This window comes from Aristolochia californica, unplaced genomic scaffold, assembly GCF_029961685.1.
Source record: "Aristolochia californica isolate CCGP_79_NKW_82.1479 unplaced genomic scaffold, dmAriCali1.0.hap1 SCAF_10, whole genome shotgun sequence".
Classification (NCBI taxonomy): domain Eukaryota; kingdom Viridiplantae; phylum Streptophyta; class Magnoliopsida; order Piperales; family Aristolochiaceae; genus Aristolochia; species Aristolochia californica.
Window position 1 is genome coordinate 1,825,055 of NW_027181771.1, and position 14,746 is coordinate 1,839,800.

At 40.0% G+C, this 14,746-nt stretch overlaps 1 protein-coding gene across 1 annotated transcript; it reads right to left on the reverse strand.

Annotated features, from left to right (window-relative positions):
- Positions 1-800: 800 nt before the first annotated feature.
- LOC137939275 (transcriptional regulator STERILE APETALA-like) lies at positions 801-12,695 on the reverse strand. The gene is made up of 5 exons (XM_068784519.1): positions 12,468-12,695; positions 2,079-3,192; positions 1,824-1,967; positions 1,395-1,529; positions 801-865 (listed from the first exon to the last, which is right to left on the reverse strand). Exons 1-5 carry the CDS (start codon positions 12,693-12,695, stop codon positions 801-803), a joined length of 1,686 nt encoding a protein of 561 aa, XP_068640620.1.
- Positions 12,696-14,746: the final 2,051 nt, after the last annotated feature.

Below are 14,746 nucleotides of genomic sequence, written 5' to 3' on the forward strand. Positions count from 1 at the left end.
ATGTAACAATGTCACGAGCATATTTCTATTATGAAACAAAAATCTTCTCATCTGACTACTTTACCTTAAGTCCCAAAAACGTAGGATATAAGGCTCATAGCAACCTCATGCACCATATCCTTTCCGAATCTATCATTCAACACATATCTCTTATAAAGATGAGATCATCCACCTCTCGATAAACAAATAATAAACTACCACTTATTTCTATCATCTCACAAAACCATTTTGCAAAAAATAAGTATCAATCATAGTGTACCATGCAATCGGCACATGCTTGAACCTATAAAGAGCCTTCTTTAACTTGTGCACTTTATGCTCTTAACCATCCTTGACATAGCCATCAGGCAGTTTTGCATATATACCTCCTCCAGAATACCATTTGGAAAGGCAAATTGGACATCCATCTAATGAATGGGCCATTTATTTTGGTCAACAAGACCTAAAATCATGTGAGTTGTATCAAGCCAAGCAAGAAGAGCAAATACCTCAAGAGTTGTCAATCCAGGACTTCTGACTGCAGCTCTTCACTACTTGGCAAGCCTTGAGTCTGTCAACACAGCCATATGACACGTACTTTGTTTTGTACTCCTACTTGACATCAATTCTTCCCCATTGGAAGAGTGGTTAACTTCCAAGTGTAATTTTTCTTTATGGCAACAATCTCTTGTTCATTGCATCAATCCACCATTCATTATTGACAACTTCAGAGAATGTTTGTGGATCACAATATACAAACAAAGTTGATGATGACCTCATTAACAAGGCAAGTGTCTTTATGAAAAATACATTCTTGTAATCTAGCTGGAAGAACTTTGTACCGGGCAGCCGGATGCAGAAACTGATACTATGGGAACTATGCCGTCTAGCATAGGCAAACCAATCAATGAAATTGTTGAACAAGATGACTGAGTACTCTGGCTAGATGAATGGAGGTGCTGACTAGGTAGACTAAAAGATTTACTAGACAAACCAATCAACTGGATAGAAGAAGAGGATGCCTTGGTTGATGATCTAGGCAGCTAGTTTGACTCAACCATATTTTTACAAATTCTTCTTCTAGAAAAGAACCGATGTCCTCCTGACCTGCTAAAAATAGTAAGTTTAGGGTCATCTATCTTTGAATTCTTCAGTGGCAAACTTCTTGTTGACTAATCTAATAACCTTTTTCTACTAATTTTTCATAGTCGGTAGTCCCTCCTTTTATCTTCAATCCAGTAAACTACAACCATGAGCCTTTCAATACTCTAAGACATTCATTGGACTTGATCATCTTCATCATTTCAAGTTGAAAGTATCCAAGATTGAAGTTTCACCTTTTTTTATTGTTATCTCTCCCCTATAAGTTGCATAAGCATGTCCCACGCTTCCTAAGACATTTTTACCTTATGTACCTTGTATTACATCAGTCAGCCCCATGACGAGTAGGACGGAAAACTCATCTGACCTCCACACTCTTGCCACAGAGCTGCTTGACGACAGCCCGAAAGAGGCTAGGGTTTCATCCGTACGTCTCATTATTGCTACGTCTGAGTAAAAAAAGTTCAGAACAAACCAATGAAACAAATCCACCGAATAAATGACATTCAGATAGAACTAATTGGCAGTGTAGCATTTTCATTTCACAGGGTATTGAATATCAGAGGAGAACAATCAATAACATGTAAGCTACCTCCCACATATTTACCCAATGTGTCAACGTTCTCCGCCTGCACATGTTAGCCCGACTAATACCTAAAATCTCCCGAAAGTGCGCCCCTACGTAAGCTTCTACGTTATGCACCGCCCGAGAATACAATCAAGGGTGTTTAACGTCAGCTTACCTTCGCCAAAATGTGGGTCACACCACCAATGCTTCGGCGTACCGTAAGCGTCGAAAGCAGGCCAGACGGCGCTCCTCTGTACACGGAAGCTGAACCGGACGGCGGAATCCCCACTAACCTTGCCGCGCTCGTTAGTAACTAACCCTGACAAGAAGATGAGAAAAAAAAAAAAAAAAAAAGAATTATTCAGCTTCAGGATTGCAGCTTGCTACCCGTCCATGGCCCCATGGACCGACGGTTTCATCTATCACTAACCGGCCGAAAAATTCCACAGATGAATCCCTGTGTCTCTAGAACAGCCGGCCACATGGTCGTCGTCGGCAACAAGATCAGTGGCGTCGCCTATTCTCTCCCTGAGTCTATACAGAGGCTCTCCGTCTTTCAGGTCCCAGGCTCGGATCGCCCCGCCGGCGAATACGAACGCGTAACCGCTGTTGAGGCAACCAAGGATCCGGCGGCTGCGTCGGACGGGGAACTGGTAGACCTCCTCGAAAGTGCGCACCCGACGCACGGTGGCGATGCCGCGGTTGTTGATTGTCAAGAAGAGGTCATCGCTGACGTCGACGGAGCCAACGATGTTTCCTTCCTCCTCCTCGACGAGGAGAAGCCCGTGCTGCTGGAGGTCAAAAGCTATCACCTTCACCCCAGTGCAGGCCACCCCCGAGTCGGTCGCGCTGGACACCCTGATCCGACCCACTGGCGCGGTCAACTCAGTCAGCAAATGCCAGCCCAGGACTGCTTCAGGGTCCGTCAGCGACCCGCCTACGAAGACAAGTTCTTCCGTGTGTGCGTCCCATACGTGGAACGCCCGACCGGGAACCCCAGCGTACAGACCCACCCACCACCGGCTGCAGCCTGTGAAGTCCACGAGGGTACCGTCGTTCACCACGTTGCCAACATGAGCTCGGCGAGCCGTCGGCCCGGGGTCATGGACCATCGCCACGTGGATGTCGCCATCGAGGGAGGCGAACACGATGCGCGTATCATGGAGGACGATTCCGGCTACCGCGCGAGAGAATGGGCCAAACCGGTCGCGGCGACGGGGGCGGAAGGTTCGGACGTGGCGGCCAGATGGAAGGTCGAACAGGCGGACCGAACCGCCAAGGAAACCACCGGCGAGATAGCGGTGGGAGAGGGCAAGGCAGCGGCAGGAGAACTCGTCATTATCATTGGCCGGACCGCGGGCCGGTTCGAACTCGAGCGGCGTATAGACGGCACGTTGGATACGGAAGTTATAGGCTGTACGGTGGCGGTGGACGTACTCCTCGCGCCACGTGGGGCGAAGGCGGCGGTCCCGGCCCCATATCCGACGGGTCAGCTTCTCCCACAAGAGCTCAGACCTCGAAATGGCTTGCCAAGTGGAGCATACCTGCGAACAGGAAAGATACAACATAACTACTCGTTTGAAGACTCGTATAGAATAACCATAAATAACATTCGGAGCGACATGATTCAGAAAATCCAAATCGAACGGCAACAGAAAAATACACCTGCGAAAAGGCAGTAGCAGTAAAATTAAATATGAATACCTATAAAACGTGAAAAACTAAATTCAAAGAAATACGAGTGCTCACGGCCTGAATCAGATAAAAGCCCTTTTTCTTTCTCCAGCTGTCTCACAGAGCAACAACTGCTTGTGAAGTGCAGCATAGTGTCACCATGTCAAAGAGTAATGCAGTTTGGAAGATGATCTCTCTTCTACTGCCGGAGGACTGGGAAGCAGAAGCATAGCGAAGAGGAAAACAGGAAAGAAAAAGAATTTACTCACCAGGATTCAGGTAAGACCATCCAGACGGTCTCTACTCATTTAAAATATCCTTGTTGATTATTTGTTTTTATTTGATTCCATTTTCGAGAAGAGGGTTTTTGAAGCACGATAGAAAACAATAGCATGTCTGGGTTTTCGACCGCCACCGGAGAAGTCACTAGGAAAATTGCCCGATGACGGACAATCATGGGAATTGATACTCGTATGTCAAGTCAGACGGTAAGGATTGTAACTGAATCAAATTTTCGATGGATTCACCTCTCCCTTATCAGCTGAAGAGAAGCACCACTCCGAACGGAGTGTGGGTTTGCCTGAGAAATTTTTTTATTTTATAGAATTACTCACTAACACGAGGGGATGAATAAGCTGCCAACATTAATAAAAGAAATTCACAACATCTGCAAATGATCATACTATCTCAGATACTATTTGAGGCACATGCTTCAGAGATGCCACGCATGGTTATTATTTTAGATAGTTTTATGCAAGTATGGATAGACATACAACAGCATAAAGAAGGTCCACCAAATCGGAAGAATACTAGGTACCTTTCTCTCTGATTGTTGAGTTCATAAACATCACAGAAAGCATCCACAATGAATACAAAATATTTCCCTTGTTTTAGACAAAGCCAGGAGTGGCAGTTTTCAAAATAGTATGTAATGAAGATCACCGTTTGAACAAGAAGCTTTATCCATAAAGATTGATGTGCATATTGGCTGTTATGGTTTGTATAAACCAGAGCTCTAACATTGAGGCTCTGTTTGGTTAGATAAAGGTGAGAGAAAGAATATCAGATAGTTTACAATGGAAAACTAGGTTTTAAAAACCAAGACTCACTTTTTTTTTATCTCAAACCAAATGTCGCCTAGCATGGAAGCATGAAATTACTTATGGTGGACAAAGGTTAAGACTTTACAGGCACCAGAGCTTGCAAAGGGAAAGAGCTTCTCTGGCAGCTCATTGATTTCAGATTGCTGTATCTCATGTAGAATTTTCAGCTTGTTTTGTTGATAGAGTTAAATAAAACCACAAATGGTAAGTAAGTACTTGAATAAATGTTCAAATTGATATGTTTGCATGGATTGACATTAGAAAATCTGTGGACTGTGCAAGAGGTTTTGATATTGATCTTATAAAAAGTGACACATAGTAGATTAAGAAAAACTCTAAGCCCTAAATCTTCAAAAAACTTACAACTGAAACAAACGACCTTGAGAGGAAATCACTCTGATCTAAAGCTTACTTGCAAGCACACTAGTTAGAAACAACAAAATTTTCAGGCGAGATCTGATGCTGATGATCTGGTTGAATGATAAAATTACCTCAAGAGCTTTCCTAAAAGCTGGAAACTTCACAACTTAGTCGTATCATTCAGAAAAATGCCAGCAGAGGAAATAGAAATGAGCAATAGACTAAGAACAAGATGAAGAAACAGACATAGAATCTGTTAACACATGAAATGATAGAGAGTTGAAAAACTTTATATATATAAATGAATATTATTTAAAGAAATAGCTCATTAGAAATTGTTTGAGGATAACAATATAACAGTGAAAGCATCTATTATTTATAAAAGATTTGAATCAAGTAAACGCTTTTTTAAGAAAAATATAACTTAACCACATTAGACACTTGAAAAAAATCCAAGTACAAGATTTTGTATTAAGTTCAATATCAGGAACAGTTCTTTATACATTTATTGCATCAAAAGAAAAATAATAAAATGTTTCACATAATTTCCTTTTTAAGTTTCTATACATTTCCATAAAATCTAAGAAAGGCCCCACTTTGGTTCCAAAATGGGTTTAGTAGAAAGTGGTTTCCTACCCCAAGGAAGATTTAGGAAACTATAATTTGACTCAAATTAGGTAGGATTTACTACCAGTACTAACCAAACTCTGTGTGCATACGTTTCTCACAGGTTGTTTGTAGTAGTAATCCGTTACCTTATAAAAATATTGGTTTTGAGAGATCAAAAAAGACTATCAGTAAAGCCAATTCCCATGCTGACATGTGTATTCTTGATTGTTAGAAATAAGAAAAAAGAAGAGACCGGTTTGACTCTCCAAGTACAATTACTAATACTAAAAGTCTCTACCCCCTTTGCATAATTTCTTGAACTACAGTAGTTGGGTCAATTATTTTCTCAAGTTTGGCACCCACAAACACATTGATAAGCCAAACATCATGAAAGTCGCAATTCATTGTTTATATATTCTCTTATATCTTATTATGCTGTTTTTTCTGCATTCATTTGAGGATGAGTGCTTACTTCATGGTGCAATAGATTGTACAATAGCTAAACATCTTTTTGTGTAACATTGATTGTGCATCATAAAATAAGCTTGTGGACTTTAGCAGTGTAATTTATGTCTTTTTTAAGTTCAGCAGTTCTTGAGCCCCCGGATTATACATAGTCTCCTATTGATTACAACAACGTGTCTGTTTCTTCCTACTGAGTGTATTTTTTGGAAGAACAATTTCTTTGTTTTAGAGCATCCAATACTATTCTGCATTTTCTGTCATGTTCTATTTGGTGTTTAGTGATTCCTATAATTTATCTTGCTTAGAATGCCCATCATCCACACTTTGCCACATTGCCATAATAGTAACAACTCAGTTTTTTCATACAGGCTTCTGGCATTCAAGTTCCTTTTTTTATCTTATACCTCCACATCCTGATCAATAGCTTCTTGTTTAGATATTTCTGGTTCAATTCACTTACATCGAGGATGTTTTGATCATGATCCTTTCTTCTAATTTTTGGCACAACGAACTTGAAATGTCATAAACTAATTTATTGACCAAAAACTAAAACGCATGAACTGCCACATTTTCTTACCATTATGTTTTCTCATTCGTTGGTTCTACTGGGGTCAACATCATCAAAGAGACAGAAAGGCGTATAGCCAAAAAAGGAGAGTATAAGAGAATAATGGTTCGGTAGAGTAAAGACATTTTTCTCATGTTTTCACCAGTCATTTTTTTTTTCTTCAGTTCAACCCTCTCTAATCTTCTGTACAGGAAATGCTCACGGGGCCATTAGCGTAAGTTTGCATGCATTGTCACTGTAAGAATCCAATTATATGACACTTGGGAGAGGACAATACCAGAAAGCACAAAAGAAAAGCGACCTTTTGAACTACAAAACCAATGCGAGAAGCCTAGAAGTGCATAGGGAATGAGATCGACAGACAATAGGAAAGGAATGAATATTGGTGGAATGAAAAATGGGGAGATAGAAACAAAGAAGCTTACAAGAATAAGCAAACATGTGATGAAACCTACCAGAATGAGGACCAAAGATAAAATGTAATACAACTTTGTTATTTAAGATGTAAATGAGTGAAAAAAATTGCCACTAAATTTGATTACGGGTGTCTAATACCAGGCGTACTTTAAGTGATGGAATAGAATGAAATCTTCCGCGGAGTAACGAAGTGGAAAGTAGCCGACTTGTCAAACATGAGAACCAACGAAAATATTTTTAGACCAACATGGAAAATCCATATTTTTCAACGTAAACCAACGAGGCAGTTGGAATTGGTATTCGTATATGCCATTTATTATTACTAGCGCCGTTACGCGACTGGCTTTCTTTAGACACCAAAATATAAAAAGAAAAAGGAAGACACCTGCTACTCTGAAACTTTGAAGATTAAGATAATCTCTAGATATCTTAAATATTGAAGCGGAAAACCACCCGAAGGCCAACAGTTTTGACGCCGCGCCCAGACTCCTGCGAAAGTATGTTTGCAAATAGTCATACGGAAGACCAGCGAAGCTGCGATGCTACCTCAGGAGATGCAGAAAAGACGACGGCAAATATTGAGCGTCGAGCTCGGTGGATACGGCAAGTCCTCACCCACTCAGTGCTTACTAAAATCCAAGACACACACGTCGTATGTGAGATATGGGACCGAGGAGTAAAAAGCAAGAGGAAAGAACCCACATGGCTTTCGACCCTTTTTGGGTTGATGCTGTCGATGTGAAAAGACAATAGCCATATAATAAAATGTGGGTTCGGCTGCTTTCTGAATTTAGAGTTATAGACACTTGACAGAGAAAGGGACTGCCCCGGCCTGTTACGGGAGTACTTGAGTCCATTTGTCTTGTAATAACTCACATCCCATCCCATCAGAGAGAGAGTAGGGGGACAGAAGTGGAAACCGGACAGGCACGGCGCACGAAGTAAAGAGGCTCCTTGTTACCGTCCTTATTACTTTGAGAAACAAGCAATGGGGTTGGACAGGTTAGAAAGTACAAATACTGTTATGTATCGTATGAAGAACTGGATGGATTCAAGAGCTTTTAAAGAAAAGAAACAAGATCTTCAAAAAGAGATCACGCGGCTTTTAACGACTTCCTATCTTTGTTTTTCTGTTTCTTTTGTTGTTTTTGACAGTGAGGATAGGACAGAGAAGGGAAAAACCAGAGGCCGGTTAAACTCGAAAGTAAGATTTTTAAAAGAGAGTATAGCGTGAGGAAAGAAAACAGGAGGTTCAGATAAGAGGACAAAGCAGTATTCCTGTTTTCATTTCCAATAAAGGTCAGAGTGAGAAGAAAGGACAGGGAGAGGGTCAAGAAGTTTCCATGCAAGCATCTGCTGCTATGGCTTTTGCATTGCTTTTGTCTCTCACTCTGGAAATGAAATGCCAGGGCGAAAGACCTGTGGGGATGATGCATAAAGTCCAACTGTAAGTGACCAGAAAGCAACATTAAAATGACTGCAAACTGACCTAACTGGATTGAGGCTGGACCTCTGAGACCCAACCTTTCTGCAGTCGAGAAGCGTCAGTCAAATGCTCTTTCTGGATGAATCGTGTCAAAGTTCTTCTCCACTACATTGTTCTCTTCTCGTATTTTGACTTCTTAGAAGGACAGTGAAAGAGTTTTTGATCCTTTATCATCCAAGGGGGGGGGGGAGGAAAGTTGTAATTTTTTCTTATTGGAGGCAAAGCTGAACGAAAGCCTAATACATGAACTCTATTACATAGGTCTGTACGATTCTCATTCTTTCTTGTTGATGGACATGCTTACTAGAAACTGGTTCATTGAATGTACCGAAAGCTCTAATATTTTATGTCGAAGTAGAGTTGTCATGCTTCAATGTGTGGGGGACAATTTTTACATGGGAACTTCCTCTACTCGTACTTTTTGCAAGCGGAAAGTCTTCCTTTCGTGCATAAGAATGTCTAATCAAGTTTACAACAGCACATGAGCTGCACTACAGGAAGCTGTCTGGGCTAATGAAATGGGGAAAAAAACAAAGAGAAAGACAACAATGCTGTAGATACTCACTTGTAACGAGACAAATCATGGATTAAAGAAACAATGTCTGCTCTATGTCTCGTTCGTATTATTTCCAGTAGAAGACACTTTCAGATTCTGACAACATGCTCCCTTTCAGCATTTGCCATTTTGCCTAGATGCTTATTAGCATTATTTAAAAGAGAACGGGCGACAGAAAAGAATCATGTCGCCAGGGAAGAAGACGCGACTGAACTCTAACCTAGGACTGAAACTCAGATGAATGCAGTTCATTAACAGCATTCTATAGATTCACTTCTATGTCGGACCTGCGTCAGATCCTACTTTCAGCATTTTGCTACTCGCGATTCCAATGATATTTCTGTTCACAGGATGAATTGGTAATATGGCTAAGTCATCATGTATCCAGGGTTCCGAGTCTTAATCTAAAATTATCAATCTTTTTCACTATTCTACCTTTCAATCGTCTTGTAGTAGGTAAGTTTCTCTAACTGGGTCTCTTGATCTAATGTTCAATGGGCAGTTAAAGGAGAAAATCTTTTCTGGTGTCTAGCATTTTATGATACTCAAAGATCAAATCAAACATAATATGAAGTATGTTATTTCATATTTGTATCTTTCTAATCAATCATGTTTTATTGACAAAATTTATTGTCACTAAATATGTAATTTAAGTAATAGAAAAGTCTAATTTCTTATAATGCAGCACCTTGATTGAAAGTTATATGTTTCTTAACCATTCAAATAACCGACACATAACATTTAGTCTGCTTCTGCACAGGAGTGACTGATTCACATGACTAGTGCACTCAGCATCATGAGAAAAAGAGTAATATTCTGCATTTAGCATTATATGAAACTAAGAGAAATTTGAGACCTAGAATGACAACATTGCTTCATCTCGGCGAGTCTAGCAACCAAAGAAAAGAATTTCAGTGACGAAAAAAGAAAAACCTACTGAAAAGTTGTGTAAAATGCAAACAACAGCATACAGCCTTGCTCTCTCGCAAAACATATGTCAACTGATAATGCAATTTGTAGCAAACAAACAACCACGTAAAGTAATCCTGAGTTATAGTTAGGGTTCTACTTTACTAGATACAAGAGCAAACACACGAAAATTTTGTGATACTGTGGATCCAAGTACATATAATTTTCAGACAAAATGTTGGTGGTCTGCAAGCTTTATTTTCTTAAAAGAGTTAACGAGAAATCAAGATCGGTCGACGATAAAAATCCAAGGAAATCATCAACGAGTTACGAGAAATGTTGGTGGTCTGCAGCAACGAGTTCTCGTAGGGGCAATTAATAACATTGAAATGTTAACCTGAGAGGGAAACCTTATAAATAATAGTTATCAAAATAGCAAAACCGTACAAACATTTCATGAGACCTAATGCATACTTAAAATGGTCAAAGATAGTGAAAACACATGAGAAGAAGTAGAGTAGGGAAACTCGGGTCGAGAAAGCAACATTTCTGCTGGACATTCCAAGGTTGGTCTCTCTGGTTAAGCTGCAGGAGCCTGATGTGAAGTAGGAAGCTTCCCTAACTCAAGAAACAAAAGAATGAGAATAAATATTCAGCAGTTAAAAAGGTCTGAAAAAATGGCTTGACCGAAAACAGACTCTTTAAAAGCATGGGAGGGTAGTTATTACAAAGCAAACCACGGTTAGAGTGAAAAAATAGAGAATCAAATGCTGCGAAACTTTCTCGGTAGCCATTCAGATCGGGGGGTCGCTAAACAAAATCCAACAGACCGCTTTTAAAACCTAGAGTACGGTTATTCAGAAGGAACCCAGTAAAAGCCAGATCTCCAAGGCTACTGACGTACACAGTTCTGTAATGCAAACAAAACCATAGAAATTTGTTTCGTTCTCATCTGCCAAAGGCGAGAAGGTAGAACAGAAGAAAAAAACACACAGAAATGCGTGAAGTAAGCCCACTTAAATGGTGTTGCTATTGTGCGCCGGTTGTGACTGTAATGACAACAAGAGAGAAGGAGAAAACGTCGAGGAAATTCAACTCCAAAGTAAGAAGGGTTATGGTGATCTACTGTACGTTTTAATGTAAGAGAGCAGCAGCAGAGATACCTGGAAAAGGGGGCTTACGCTTAAAAAGCGCAGAGTCAAAGCGGAATCAAAGACTCGAGGAGGTAAAAAAGCGACGTTAGAAAGAGTAAACACCATCACATGTCTGACAGGCGCTCAGGAGGAAAAACCCTCAAAAGCCAAAAAACAAGGAAATAAACACCAGACAATGAAAAGAATCCTTATGAGAATAGGAAGATATACACAAATTTGACTGAAACAAGCCAATGGAAGAAAAAATGCAGTATATTCCGCACTCACCGTTTCCATCGTCAACATCTCGACGTCTGTACCGGAAACGGGTGATCTGAGATTGTCCATGGGGCAAAAAAGGCAGATTCGTTTTTTCATTAGAAAATTTCCTTACATGAAAAAGAGAATTTGTACTATGGGAGATTCTAAAATTACGGAAAAGGTGGGAATGAAAACGTCCGGGTGTTGACAAGAGAACCTCCTGGCAGAATCGAGGCAAAGAAAAATTTGACTAGATATTCGAGTAAATACAGGAAAAGATTGGCTACAAGGTGGAAAGGCTGAGAAGAAATTACAGGGGCTTGCTGAAGAATTACGAGGAGAAATCAAAATTAAATGCTTCATTACGACTTGATTGAATTAAATTAGAAAGAATAAAGTAAAAGCAATCAAGTCAAATTACAACGAAACCGTTATCTGCAATAGGATCTCTATGCTGCATATAAAAAAACTAAGAAAAGAAAGAAAGAGAATCTCCCCGCTAAGCTGCTCTTACATCTGCAATGCAATCACAAATCTCCAATAAGAATGCGGAACCTCCGTTTTCGTGCTTAATTCTTCAAAATGAAGAAGACGATGACAATTTGCTTTCCGAAACCAGAAGGTGGAGTGTAAGAAGTTAAACCGTCATTCGGGAATCCGAGATAACCGAATCAACGAAAAGCAAGATACAGATAAATTAGGCAAACAAATACAGCATCTCTCTAGTACGCAACTCCTATGTCTAAATCACGACATCAGTTAGAAACGCAGGAACAGCGAAACAGACCGTGTCTGTCACTTTAATCGTCGAAACTTGAGCTTTCCGATACGAGAGCAAGGAGTGAGACGGTCATTTAGGAATCCAAAATAACCGAAAAAGAGAAAAATCGATCGGAGAAATTAGGCAATCCAAATCCTAGATCACAACCGAAGAAGGAGAAACGAGATCGCTCTCCGTTCAGCTGTCCAAAACTTTCGAAGCTGCTCTTCACAAAACGGCCGCCTAAAACGAAACAAATAACCGGCTCGTACAGAAAACTACACGACACCACTATCAAAGTCCTTCCGCCGATTCCTACACACTACACACCGACTTCCGCAGAAAGGAACCAGCACAGCAGTTACAGAAAGCATCAAACAGGACAAGATCAACACCAAGTGAACAGCCAAAACAACTAATAACGTTTGCAAAAAGCGCACGTCACACGCAACGACAAACGAAAACGAGAAAGAATACTTAGAACGACAAAAAGTGAGGGCAAAGTCAGAGAAACCGACCTGGAAGACGGAGATCAGAGCCGGACCGGCGCCAAGGCGGCCATTTTCCGAGGCTGCATCGGTGGCGACCTGAACGGCGAGTGCTTCAACGAACGGCTCCGGCCAGTTGCCATTGCCGGGCCTCATGCGCGCGGCTGCCGGTTCTCCGAGGAGAGGATACCCGCCAAGCCGTCCAACACCGCCCTCCGCCTCGTCCGCTTCTTCTTGCGAGGACGACGACGACGACATGAGACTGATCGAACGAAGCGAAGACAAAACTAGTAAAGAAACGAGAGCGAGAAGCAAAATCTAGGAGTCGGAGAAGCTTTTATTTTCACTTGTTTATTCCTCCTTTTTTTTATAAAATATAATTTCCCGCGCTGCAACGACGGCGGTGCACGTTTATTCGTTACTGAAGACGGAGACGAGATATTACTCGTCGGGTTTTCTATTTTACCGCGGTTTTTTCGGGGGAGCCGAGATAAAAGAAGGCCTGCCGCCACCGGATGACTCTCTGCCTTCACTCATTAACTCCTAACGGCAGAAATTAGTAAATTTTTACCCTAAAAGAAATTTTCCGGGTGTACTACTGTGAGGTAGAGATGCTAAGAGAGGCATATCAGAGCCTCTGACATGAGGGCTTCTTCTTTTCCATTTTAAGAGTTGGCCAGGATGAAACTTGAAGTTGTGACCTTCTTCTTTTTGAGCTATGTGTATTTTTATGATTACTTCTTTAAATTTAGGTAAGAGAGAAAGTAACATAGATATTTCTATAAAAAATATATACCCTATAGTTATTCTTGGTTTTAATTAATTTTTTTATCGAACAATTTGAGATCGCCTAATAAATATTGTATCGAAACTCCGACCTGAAACCCGACAAAAAAATTTCCCCGTCCCACCCCTCGACTGCAGGGTGAAATTAGAAACCTGAGCTCGGCTTCTTTTGGGTCGAGTCGGGTTCCTTGTAAAACCCGACCTGATGCCCACCTCTAATGATTGAACATATACAATGTGTTTGTTATTCTTTTCTTTTCTTTTTTCAAATATCAATGTTGTTCTAGTGCTACTTTACTCTCACCCTATCTAATTTTTACAAGTTAATTTGTTTTCTTCCCCTAAAAATACCTAAATTACCCTCCCCCATAAATACTAAATTATTGTTGCTCCTTGTTTATTTTTATCCAAGAAGTTGAGATTGTTGAAACATTTCTTGGTGGGAGAGTAATTTAGGCATTGTTAAGGGGATAGAACCTAAAGTTTGGCTTGACATGCTTAGAACTGCACAGAATGTTGATTGCATAGCCAAATAATAAGAGAACATTGTTGTAACCCTTAACACATAAAGAAGAAAGTTATATTCATTTAAATAACTCATCCATTTAATGATCTTATGTTATCCGGATACATATCAACATACCTTGATTGGATCAATGCACAAAACAATTGAATGGATATGAGCATTAACAAAAACAAAATATAATCTTATTAAACCATGTGCCTAAAGAAAGTCAATGAAGTTCCTCAATAAATTTAACATTGGAGCGAGGTCTCAAGATCCCTCCAAGTCCCCTAATTTTAATGATAACAAATATAGACGATTAGTTGTGGCATATAGAAGGGTCAAAATAACAATTTTTTGCATCATAGAAGGGCAACACTATAATTTGGGTCAAGATAGTCGACCATATATATCTGTGTTGACCATTTTAGTACGAAAAAATGAAGACTTGAAGCCTAAAATGTCAAATGAGTTGGCCACTTGTAAAAGAATCAACCAATTTTCAGGAAAATAATGAAAATTTTAAGCCAAAAAGAGTTTACCACAAAAACTCTTTTGAATTTAAAAATGAACCAACCCCTTAATAGGAAGTCTTTAAGTGTAAAAGTCCAAAATTTGATCACATTGAACCAAAGAACATTTAAGGATTCCTCAAAATAACATATTTTAAATTAGGATTCAACCACATCGTGCAAGCAAAATAGCTTCTAAAGCAGAAAAGGAGTTGATTACATTTAAAGAGTCAACCTCATGCATCATACTAAATAAGGCTAAAAACCAAGGAGTCGATCACATTTAAGGAGTCAACCACATGTGTCATGCTAAAGAAGGCAAAAAAACCAAGGAGTCAATTATTGCTATGTGTCAAGTCTAGATTCAAAAGTTGTAAGTGTCCGAAATATGTAATCTATTACTATATTCAACAGCAAAAAATGGATTTAATGACATTTGACATAATTTTGGGACTTGATTTAGACCTATTTCTGTTCAATCACATAAAGTCATTTTCAGCCATAAC

Coding starts and splice junctions, on each gene's coding strand:
- LOC137939275 (XM_068784519.1), bottom strand. CDS start 12,695: ATGTCGTCGTCGTCGTCCTCGCAAGAAGAAGCGGACGAGGCGGAGGGC. Junction 1,968..2,078: donor TCTGTGGAATTTTTCGGCCG/GTTAGTGATAGA, acceptor TCTTCTTGTCAG/GGTTAGTTACTAACGAGCGC. Junction 1,530..1,823: donor TGACCCACATTTTGGCGAAG/GTAAGCTGACGT, acceptor TTTTTTACTCAG/ACGTAGCAATAATGAGACGT.